The following is a 12,468-nucleotide window of genomic DNA, read 5'->3' as shown; positions in this document are numbered from 1 at the left end:
CGCCGATCGAGAACCTGCCTCTCTATCTCTCTCTTTCTCGCTCGCCGCGGTAGGCAGCGAGGTGGGGTGCCCGCCGGCGGTGAGGGGGAGGGGAGGAGCACGTATATATTGAGCGCGCGCGGCGCCATGTCGCGGTTCGTCGACAAGCTGCCGTTCTTTGACCGGAGGTCGTCGCCGATGGAGGAGGCCGGGGACATCCCGCGCAACGGCCTCCTGCACATGCACCACCACCAGCCGCACCACAGCGGCCTGCTCATGCAGCCGCAGCCGTCGCCGCCCGCGAAGCAGTCGTCGTTCACGCTCGCGCAGCTGCTGAAGCGCGTCAACGAGGCGCGCAGCGACGCCTCGTCGCCCACGTCCTCGCCCACGCACTCGCACTACACCATCGAGCTGGGCGGCTCCGTGCCGGGCTCCACAGGCAGCGACCTGAGCGAGCGCATGCGCGGCGGCGGCGACCGCGGCAGCGACGGGCCGCTCCTGCCGTTCGTGCTCAAGTTCACGGACCTCACGTACAGCATCAAGCAGCGGAAGAAGGGAACGTGCCTGCCGGCGCTGCCGTTCTACCGCGGGGGTGGGGAGCCGGCCGAGCCCGAGGTGCCCCGGATGAAGACGCTGCTGGATAACATATCCGGCGAGGCACGGGAGGGCGAGATCATGGCGGTGCTCGGCGCCAGCGGCTCCGGCAAGAGCACGCTCATCGACGCGCTCGCCAACCGCATCGTCAAGGAGAGTCTCCACGGCTCCGTCACGCTCAACGGCGAGTCGCTCGACAGCAACCTGCTCAAGGTCGTCTCCGCGTACGTCATGCAGGACGACCTCCTGTACCCGATGCTCACCGTGGAGGAGACGCTCATGTTCGCCGCCGAGTTCCGCTTGCCCCGCTCTCTGCCAACCAAGGAGAAGAGGAAGCGCGTGCAGGCGCTCATCGACCAGCTCGGCCTGCGCAACGCGGCCAACACCATCATCGGCGACGAGGGCCACCGCGGCGTGTCCGGCGGGGAGCGCCGCCGCGTGTCCATCGGCATGGACATCATCCACGATCCCATCGTCCTGTTCCTTGACGAGCCCACCTCCGGGCTCGACTCCACCAGCGCGTTCATGGTGGTCAAGGTGCTGCAGCGCATCGCGCAGAGCGGCAGCGTGGTGGTCATGTCCATCCACCAGCCGAGCTACCGCATCCTCGGCCTCCTCGACCGCCTCCTGTTCCTCTCCCGCGGCCAGACGGTGTACTACGGCACGCCACGCGCGCTGCCGTCCTTCTTCAACGACTTCGGCAAGCCCATCCCTGGCAACGAGAACCCGACGGAGTTCGCGCTTGACCTCATCAGGGAGCTGGAGACCATGCCGGACGGGGCCAGGGACCTCGTGGAGCACAACAAGAAATGGCAGACGCGCATGGCTCCCAAGGCGAAGCACCACGATGGGCTCGTCGAGAAGCCGTCGCTGTCCCTGAAGGAGGCCATCAGCGCCAGCATCTCTCGCGGGAAGCTCGTGTCCGGCGCGAGCGACGGATCCGTGTCGGTGCATTCGCCCGGGGAGTTGGCGGCCCCGGTGTCGAAGTTCGCGAACCCGTTCTGGGTGGAGATGGGCGTGCTCACCCGTCGCGCGTTCCTCAGCACGAAGCGCACGCCGGAGATCTTCATCATCCGCCTAGCGGCCGTGATGGTGACGGGGTTCATCCTGGCGACCATCTTCTGGCGCCTGGACGACTCCCCCAAGGGAGTCGAGGAGCGCCTGGGCTTCTTCGCCATCGCCATGTCCACCATGTTCTACACCTGCTCCGACTCGCTCCCCGTGTTCCTCAACGAGCGCTACATCTTCCTCCGGGAGACGGCCTACAACGCGTACCGGCGGTCCTCGTACGTGCTCTCCCACACCATCGTCGGCTTCCCGTCGCTGATCGTGCTCTCCTTCGCGTTCGCGCTCACCACGTTCTTCGCCGTGGGCCTGGCCGGCGGCGCCGACGGCTTCTTCTTCTTCGTGGCCATCGTGCTGGCCTCCTTCTGGGCCGGCTCCGGGTTCGCGACGTTCCTCTCCGGCGTGGTGACGAACGTGATGCTGGGTTTCCCCGTGGTGGTGTCGACGCTGGCCTACTTCCTCCTCTTCAGCGGCTTCTTCATCAACCGGGACCGCATCCCGCGGTACTGGCTGTGGTTCCACTACCTGTCGCTGGTCAAGTATCCGTACGAGGCGGTGATGCAGAACGAGTTCAGCGACCCGATGCGGTGCTTCGTGCGGGGCGTGCAGATGTTCGACAACACGCCGCTGGCGGCGCTGCCGGCGGTGCTCAAGGTGCGGGTGCTGCGCGCCATGAGCCAGTCGCTGGGCGTGGACATCGGCACGAACACGTGCATCACGACGGGGCCAGACTTCCTACGGCAGCAGGCCGTGACGGACCTCACCAAGTGGGACTGCCTCTGGATCACCGTCGCCTGGGGGTTCCTCTTCCGCATCCTCTTCTACATCTCGCTGCTGCTCGGGAGCAGGAACAAGAGACGGTGAGCGGTTCCCCATCCTGACTTATTTTCTTCTCGTGCTGGTGCGATCGGTGTGCACGGGGCTGTATGTTCCTCGAGTTGTTTATCGCGTGTACATTTGCTTGTAAGTTGTAAGTTTTCGTGGGAAGTTCAAACTGTAACTCGACAATATTTATACGATGGTTTTCTGTTATTGTTCTCGCGGAAGGTGTTTCAAATTTGCATGAAGAGAATCTGCCGATCTCCAGCCTATTCGGTTGGCTGGTTCGTATCGTTGCTGGTTCGTGAAGAAGTGCTGCTGGCTAGTTTGTGTGAAAGAAAAATACTGTTCCGGCTGAAAATTTACGATCGTTTACGACAAACCACAGTCAAACGAACAGGCCGCTCATTTTGTTCGGGGGTGATCATAAACCAGGCAGGTCTAGCAATAGAAATAGCTGATGGACTCATGGAAAGGCAAAGGCGTGATCATATATCACAGAGAAGAACGGGCGGTGGGCACACATCGCTACAAAACTATAGTGCAATTTCATATCTAAGGTTTTCTTTGGTTCTCTCGAAATACTATAATTTCACCGGTATACTTTGAGTCGTGGATTGCGAGAAAGCTGAAAGCCGTTTGGTTAAACAGTTGTGGTTTCTGAAAAAATTGCTGTCAGCCTCTCTCACTTATCAGCAGACCCCACATGTCATCCACAGCTACTCCTCCCTACTGATCACCTGGTGGATGTCCGACACCGTCCTCGCTGGCCTTCGGTCGCCGACCTTGTTCTTGCCGACGTCTGTCTACGACGACGTCGAGCCCCAAGCAGATCTCCTGGACGCCATGTCGTTCTTGGCCAGCCTTCGCACCCAGGGGAGGTCGACGAGCAGACTACGGTTGAGCGAGCTGATCTCCGTCTCCTGGTGCAAGACAACGGCCTTGAGGAAAGAGAGTGTGTCCTCATCGTGTTGTATCCGCTCCTCGGCCACCCGGCGGAACTACTCCACCTCCATACACTCTGTCGCCTTCTCCGCCTGCTGCCTCAAGGCCTCCCGCAGCGTGGCCACCTCGCCTTCTTCCTCAACTCCGGCCATCGACCGGCGAAGCTCGCGCTCGGTGGATCTTACACGCGGTGGCCATGGGCACACCGGCCGGGGTTGCGGGCGCCGGCCATAGGGCCGCCAGAATTGGAGAGGAGCGCCGCCGCCATGACACTATTGTGCGTGACTGCGTGGAAGGTTTCATGCGGACGGGAAAAAGAATTGAGGAAAATATACATAACGAGTGACGAGTGGGTAATTTTCGCGAAAACTTGAATGAAAGTAGGGGTGAGGATGCTGTAAAAATTGCACTAGCAAAAAAACTGCTTTTGTTGAAGGCTTTAGGGGCAAGACGACCTTTTTGGTTAGCTTGTTGCTTTTTGAAAGCCAAAGCATATCAAAAAGTCTAATCAAATGGGGCCACAGAACCGGCAAAGATGCTCCTGACAAAATTTATAATTTTAAAAAGCATTAGAAGCCGCAACTCATCCCCTATCACCTACTTTTTCATCGATCGAGAGATGAGAGTGTAGCAAAGAAAGTTATAATATGGATAACAACATTAAGGATCCCCACCTAACAAAATTGAAAACGTAAACATTCCCATCCAAGCATTCAGGATTCAACTATAATCTGCACTATATCTGGATCGCAAAATCTTATCATGCTTCAAAGAAAAGAAAAGAAAAAAGGTTACAATTTGAACTTGCCACACTAAAACTTACAATTACAACACACAGATCCTACATTTGTATGGTGGAAAACTTGGCATGTTCCTAACTTCTTATACGGCTATACAAACTATCCTACCGTGATGTAGAAACATTTTTCAGCAACTTCAAAAGTCGAGTCATGGGAATAACCTCCGTAGGTCCCTCGGGAACATAGAGACTACGTTCACTTGGCTGAATTTGACTAAAAAAATAAACTAAAATACTGTTTCAGTTGAATTGTTGTGAGAGGAAAATACCGTTCTGGCTGAAAAAAAAAAGCCGAACAAGCCGAATTTTAAGACAAGCGAACAGGGCCAGAAGCTTTCCGAATATTGTAAGTCCGCAGTACAGCATCACAATCCTTTCGAATCCAGCACCGAATCCTCCACGAGGAGGTGGAGCATAGCTGCCATATACTCCCTCCGTCCTGAAATAAGTGGAATTTTAGAGTTTAGGTGAAGAGATCAAAGCTAGTGAGAATTACATATATGACCTATAAAGGTGTAATCATTATACATTAGAAGAGAGAAAAGTAGAAAAAGACAAGTAAAGTTAGTTTGTCTTATATATACAGGTGCACTTGTTTTGGGACAAATTTTGGACTCTAACAGGCGGAGGGAGTATATATATATATATATATATATATATATATATATATATATATATATATATATATATATATATATATATATATATATATATATATATACTACCCTGTAGCTGGCTATAAAATAACTTATTCTGTAGCCATTTTGAGTTATGATAATTACTATGTTAATTTACGAGATTAGAGTAACTCCATACTAAGTAGTTCACTGTAACGTTATGGTAAATATCTCCATGTGTTATAATAATCCAACTATCGTAAATATGTATTGGCATTATCGTAAATTAGTATATAAAATTATCATAAATGGAGGTGGCTACAGAATAACTTATTTTGTAGCTGACTACTGAATATACTCTCCCTATATATTTATCATATGTAGTTTCTTATTACATTGCATTTTTGTCATTGAATATACTCTCCCTATACATTGCATTATATATATATATATATATATATATATATATATATATATATATATAGAGAGAGAGAGAGAGAGAGAGAGAGAGAGGGGGGGGGGGAGGAAATTTTAGCATCCCAAGAGGACCCTAAAAATGACAAAAATGCAATTTAATAAGAAACTACATATGACAAATATTCTGCACAATGGATGATTGATGATACGATATAAGAAACAATAAACTCGATGAAGCCCTTCAAAAGATTACAATCAATTTCACATTTTTTGACTCATGGTTTTGTCTCTGGGACTGTTTAACCATCAGTCACCAGGCTAGACCGCAAGATGGATAGCTAATGGATGTAGTTTTTGTTTTGTTGCTGTTTCTTTTCAGCCAGAACATGCGTGCGTACGCAACACAAATATTCATGTAAGACTTGTGGGTTATAACTTATTTAATAGGCTGAGCTGTCTGTTGTTGTATTTTTGTGCATTATGTAAAAATTTGAATTCCACTTGGGCTCATAACTCCATAGTGGGTTGTTGTTGCTGTTGTCTTAAAATGTTTAGCAGGCAGAAAATTTCCTCATGATAACGTATGGACAAAAAAACTCAACCTCGGGCTGAGCCCGCCGGAGCCGATCTCCTCAGTCTCCTACGAAGCGAGGCCGAGAATAATGGGTAGTCATCGTAGCCTGTGCCGCCACCTGCGAAAACCGCAACGAAGTCAATAGATGCAGGGACGGAGAGATTGGACGCGGCTAGAGGAGCCAACTTGCAAACCCAAATTAAAATCGGACAAACTCGGAGCAGCACCGCGGTACCTTAAGACTGCGGGCAGAGATGACCTCGGCGTGGAGAGCTCGCCGGGCTTCGCGTTTTGAGGGACGACCTTCACAAGCACCGCCAGGTATTCCTCGTCGGTGTCCTATGACTCGTTGCGGTTGTCGTCGGCTTGATCAGAGGGCTAGGCTGCCAACGCAGTAGGTGGGAGGAGAAGGTGAGCGTCGGGAGGGTTTACCCTAGAGACGGAGGCAGAGTCGGGGGAAAGACAAACTGCCCAGCAGAAATGGTTATCAGATTGAAAAAACAATGTATGGGTAGTTACTAGACTCAATCTTGAGCATAACCACAATCTTGAGCATAACCACAATCTTGTAACATGAAACAACAGCAGCCACTCATCTCACATCCGACGCATCAGATAGTTAACTGACAATAACGATTAAATCTGTTCTTTATTTAGGTACAAAGCAATGGTTGAGTATGTATTCTTTGTCATCTAGATATAATTTCTTCACCTATCATTATCAATGATTCTTTTAGAACAAAAATTGACACATGCTTGTGTTAATCATTCGAAAGAAAGTTGCCCATTTCTTGCTTAAAGGAATGAATTTGTCATAATGTTTTTAGTTACTTCTCCCTCTTATTATCTTTATATTCTAAATTTCACAAAAGCACATCACTTGGCAGTACTATCACAAAACCACACCCGCACCAGATATAACTAATGTCTTTTGGATCGTTTGGGACATGAAGTTTTGCTATACTGGATAGACCTTTGGGAACCTCCTAAAATAAACTCACACAAGCCAAAGCCTAGGTGTGCAAACTGAGCATATATATAGATATTCGCTGTCCCGATCCCATGTATGGTAAATATCCACAATGTTAGAAAAATATAAATGCAATGGGCCTCTCAGACAAAAAAGTGGGCCTATGATGTAAGGCCTGTCAAAGTAGCATTGCATATATGTGTGGTTTTTAGAAATCATGTGCAAGGGAAGTACAACTTCTAAGTGTGTTTTTGCAATGTCTGAAAGCTCTAGTTTGGTTTTGGTGAATCGATGAAACCCTAAGTGCTAACCTAGTTTATCAAGTGATCATGACATAGGTAGCACACTTCAAGTAGAGAAGCTAATGAAGATCATAGCATGACAATGGTGATGGCATGGCGATGATCAAGGGCTTAAACTTGAAATGAAGAAAGAGAAAAACAAAAAGCTCAAGGCAAATGTATAAACCATAGGAGCTATTTTGTTTTAAGTGATCAAGACACTTAGAGAGTGTGATCACATTTAGGTTTGATAGCCGTACTATTAAGAGGGGTGAAACTCGTATCGGAATGCGGTTATCAAAGTGCCACTAGATGCTCTAACTCATTGCATATGCATTTAGGATCTAGTGGAGTGCTAACACCCTTGAAAATATTTGTGAAAATATGCTAACACATGTGCACAAGGCGCTTTTGGAAAAATGAAATGTCTATTTTCTATTGCGCCGGATGCAAAATTCTTGGTGGTTGGCACATTGGAGCAAGGGTGAAGAAGTTAGAATTGAAATGGAGTTGGTCGAAATGATGCTGGCGTCGGTCTACTGACTGGACGCTGGGTCACTCAGCGACCGGACGCTGAAGGGCTGCATCTGGTCGAGCTGTCAGACGGCACAGTGGGTAGGGTTGAGCACCGGACGCTGGTCTACGTCCGGTCAAGGTGGACCGGATGCGTCCGGTCGAAAAAACATGCCTCGGGGAGCTTACTGGAAACGACCGGACGCTGGGGCTTGAGCGTCCGGTCAGTTTTGATCGGAGCGTCCGGTCAGCTTCATAGCCGTTGGAATCTGACGAACAGCGTTTGAAGCTGGTGACGCATGACGTCCATCGGGCGACCGGACGCTGAGGGCCAGCGTCCGGTCAGTATGACCGGAGCGTCCAGTCAGAGCGTGTTTTGCCCAGTGAAGGGGTATAACGGCTCTATTTGATTGGGGCTCTATTTATAGCCCCATGGCCAGCTCAAGGGAGCTCTCTTGCACATTTTCATTGACATAGCAACCTTGTGAGCCTAGCCAAAGGACTCCCACTCATCTACATCATTGATTCATCATCATAGTGAGATTGGGAGTGATCCAAGTGCATTGCTTGAGTGATTGCATCTAGAGGCACTTAGTGATCGTGGTTCGCTGCGGATTTTGCTTGTTACTCTTAGTGGTTGCCGCCACCTAGACGGCTTGGAGCAGCGAGGATCGTCGAGCGGAGGTGGTGATTGTCTCCGGCTCCGATCGTGGTGATTGTGAGGGGTTCTTGACCTTTCCCCGACGGAGCGCCAAAAGGTACTCTAGTGGATTGCTCGTGGCTTGTGTGATCCTCATCTTGTGTTGGTTGTGCGGCACCCTATTGAGGGTTTGGCGTGTGAAGCCAATTAGCGCGTGAACCTCCAAGTGAGTGAATCGCCACAACGAGGACTAGCTTGCCGGCAAGCAAGTGAACCTCGGTAAAAATCATTGTGTTCATCATTGATTCCGAGGTGATTGGTCATCATTGTTATTCATCTTCGTGATTGATTGGTTTATTCATCTACACGGCGGTATAACTATCCTAATCACTCTCTTTACTTTATCGCAAACTAGTTGACAAGCTCTTTAGTGTAGCTAGTTGTGAGAGCTTGCTTGCTTGGTTGGTGTGGCTCTTTAGTTAGTCTTTGAGAGCACACTAACATAGAATAGTGTCTTTGCTATTGTGTGAATTGACACTATCTAAACTAGAATTATGGTAGGTGGCTTGCATTTTAAGTAGGCTAGCGCAACACTTGCTTCGCCTCATAATTGTCTAACCACTTTGTTAAGTGTTGTTGTAGAAATTTTATTAGGCTATTCACCCCCCCTCTAGCCATTAGGACCTTTCAATGTCCCCACCTCCAAGTAAGACATCAAATGAGTTACTGTACTATCTGTCCAAACACGGCATGGTGTAGAAAGGTCGAAAGGACAATGGGCAATGGGTATTCATAAAGAATGAAAAAAAAATCTGTGGCATACCTAAAAAAAATTACAATGATGATTTATATATATAACGACAATAAAATAGTTAGTACATTCTCAAATTAATATAACCCACATACTTGTCATGGACAAGTTGGCTTAGTTTGTTTTCTGCTTCAGTGTTAAGATCATCTCTGTAGTTAATTTGAAATCTAGCTTCTTGCCAATAAGATAAATATCCAATCATTATCTAGAAAAAAAGACTACTTACTACTCAGTATTTGGCAATGTCAATTCAACACTTCAACATTACATACCTTGAGCGTACCAATTCCTTCATCATATCTAAGCTTCAATGTTTTTATTCAGATACTGCATAAATCAATTAAACAATTAGATGAAGCTAGCTCATCAGGTAGGCACAATTAGATGAAGCTAGCTCATCAGCTAGGCACAGTACCAAATTCAATCGACTGCGCTGTACCTTTACAGGTTCAAATGGATGCTGTCTTTTAATGACTTCAAGATCTTCTTTGTATTTCTCTTCTAGATGTTTGAACAAATTTACAAGGACAATATCGCAGACCTCTGTCATACATTGTCATTGTTACTTCAGCAAATGAATAATTGCATTTTTTTAGTAAAAAAGCAATAGTATCTCCCATACCTCAAAATAGTGGTCCTTTATTTCCATTTCTACATATAGGCCAATGTACTCGCAGAGATGACAGTGTGTATTTGATTTCGCTCTAAATACTGGCCCAACTTCAAATACGCGTTTAAACCCACCATGTATGGCCATTTGCTTGTATATCTAAGGTGACTGTGCTAGTGAAGCCAATTGGTTGTTAGTGTAGGCGTCCACAAAGAGATTATGAAACAACACTTAGAACAACCGCACTTTTCTTTGTTCATGCTGCTTTCCAAATTTCCCCGTTCTGATCTTATGCGCGCACAAAGAGATTGGAAGAGCAGGCCTCCGGAACCTATGCCTATCTGCGGCACCTGCTCAGGTGTGCGGGAGAATCAGGTTTTCGAGGAGCGCAACGCGCGACTGCTCCTGTTCCTGGTGATCTGCGATGTCTTCTTCCTGTTGATTGCCACTGCATCATTTTCTTCCCAGCAAACCACTACCTAAGCACATCTTGTTCCTAGTGGTTGCTCATAGGACTGCACTGTGCCTATATCGCTTGTGGTCCACTACTTCACGCAACACACTGTGTCAACAATGTGAATGGCATCGACAATGCCTCCGACACTGGTCCCGCCTTGGAGTATACTACTTTACACACTGTTTTTAGTGTTTTTAACACTATATTTGTTATGATCAATATGTTCATGTATGCTATTACTAATAGATCACATGTGCACATTAAATTATGCCTTAAAATACCTAAATATCTAACAAAATTGAGGTACTGGTTGATTATGATAAAAAAAACAATTCAAAACTTTTTTAGAGGTTTTGTTCATGGAAACAGACTTAGCTCTGGACGTGATTGCAGCAATGTGAGGTCTAGATGGAGCCATTACAAGTCGACTACACCTTGGAGTCGATGGCTATGGACTTGTGCATCCCATGGATGCCCTTTTACGGTTAGAATTCAACAATGATGCACATTGTCTATGTGGCGGTAGTATTTTTTGAATTTTGATAGGTTCATCGTGTAATAATTGTGAATTGACATCCTCTTTTTGAGGAGATTAAAGCCAGAAGGAGAAAAAAAGGGAAGAAACAAGACCTTGGGATGCTAATTGGGATCCTCTTATTTGCACGTTCATAATTTAGCGAGGCGTTTGCGGTGACTTTGTCAATTTCGAGATGTGCCGGTACAGTCTTTCGAATGTGCTCATAAGAGTAGGGTTTATATACATATATTCATAGGGATGAGTGTGCCCACGTGTTAAGCGTCTGCGTCTGTACTTGTGTAATTCGCAACAACAACAACAACAACAAAGTCTGTCCGTCCTAAACAAGTTGGGATAGGTTAGAGTTGAAACCCACCAAAAGCCCATATTCACGATTCAGACACATCAATAGCTGCTGTCCAAGCACTCATATTCAAACATAGATCTTTAGGTATATCCAAAGCTTTCAAATCTCTTTTTATTGTCTCCCCCATGTTAATTTCGGTCTACCTCTACATCTCCTCACATTATTAGCTTGACTTAGGACTCTACAATACACTGGTGCCTCTGATGGTTTCCTTTGGACATGACCAAACCACCTCAACCGATGTTGGATAAGCTTTTCTTTAATTGGTGCTAACCCTAGGCGGTCACGTATATCATCGTTCCTAACTCGGTCCATTTTTGTGTGACCACAAATTCATCGCAACATACGCATTTCTACAACACTCAGATATTGAACATGACGAATCTTTGTAGGCCAATATTCTGCTCCATACAACATAGCCGGTCTAATCGTCGTTCTATAAAACTTGCCTTTTAGCTTTTGTGGTACCCTCTTGTCACAAAGAACGCTAGGAGCTTGTCGCCACTTGATCCACCATGCTTTGATTCTATGGCTAACGTCCGCATCAATGTCTCTACCTCTCTGTAACATCGATCCTAGGTAATGATAGGTATCCTTCTTAGGCACTACTTGACCTTTTAAATTCACATTTCCCTCCTCTTATGCAACTCCGCCAAAGTCACATATCATGTATTCGATTTTAATTCTACTTAATCTAAAACCTTTAGACTCAAGGGTCTGCCGCCACAACTTTAGTTTCCTATTTACTCTCGTCTGGCTTTCGTCCACTAGCACTACATCATCAGCAAACAACATACGCCAAGGTATATCCTCTTGAATGTTTCTGGTAACCTCATCCATTACCAAAGCAAAGAGGTACGGGCTCAAGGATGACCCTTGATGAAGTCCTATTTTAATCGGGAAGTAAGTTGTGTTACCATCATTTGTTCGAACATTAGTCACAGCATTGTTGTACATGTCCTTGATGAGGGTCACGTACTTTGATAAGACTTTATGCTTGTCCAAAGCCCACCATATAATATTTCTTGGTATCTTGTCATAAGCCTTCTCTAAGTCAATGAAAACCATGTGCAGGTCCTTCTGCTCTCTGAACTGCTCCATAACTTGTCTTATTAGGAAGATTGCTTCTGTGGTTGATATTCCGAGCATGAAAACAAATTGGTTCGTAGATATCTGCGTCATTCCTCTCAGGCGCTGCTCGATGACTCTCTCCCATAGCTTTATAGTGTGACTCATCAACTTAATTCCTTGATAATTAGTACAACTTTGGATGTCTCCCTTATTCCTGTAGATTGGTACCAATATGCTTCTTCTCCACTCCTCAGACATCTTGTTCGATCGAAAGATATTATTGAATATCTTGGTTAGCCATACTATAGCTATATTTCTGAGACATCTCTACACCTTGATTGGGATACCATCCGGGCCCATCGCTTTGCCCCCTTTCATCCTTTTTAGGGCCCATCGCTTTGCCCCCTTTCATCCTTTTTAGG

General features: G+C 47.0%; 1 protein-coding gene across 1 annotated transcript; it reads left to right on the top strand.

Annotated features, from left to right (window-relative positions):
• LOC136501050 (ABC transporter G family member 5-like) lies at nucleotides 1-2,661 on the top strand. Its single transcript, XM_066496542.1, has one exon. It carries the CDS (start codon nucleotides 127-129, stop codon nucleotides 2,500-2,502), a length of 2,376 nt encoding a protein of 791 aa, XP_066352639.1. The 5' UTR covers nucleotides 1-126; the 3' UTR covers nucleotides 2,503-2,661.
• Nucleotides 2,662-12,468: the final 9,807 nt, after the last annotated feature.

Source organism: Miscanthus floridulus, chromosome 1 (assembly GCF_019320115.1).
Source record: "Miscanthus floridulus cultivar M001 chromosome 1, ASM1932011v1, whole genome shotgun sequence".
Taxonomy (NCBI): Eukaryota; Viridiplantae; Streptophyta; class Magnoliopsida; order Poales; family Poaceae; genus Miscanthus; species Miscanthus floridulus.
The sequence above is the reverse complement of the archived record's forward strand: the minus strand, read 5'-3'. Positions and strand labels throughout refer to the sequence as shown.

Coding starts and splice junctions, on each gene's coding strand:
- LOC136501050 (XM_066496542.1), top strand. CDS start 127: ATGTCGCGGTTCGTCGACAAGCTGCCGTTCTTTGACCGGAGGTCGTCG.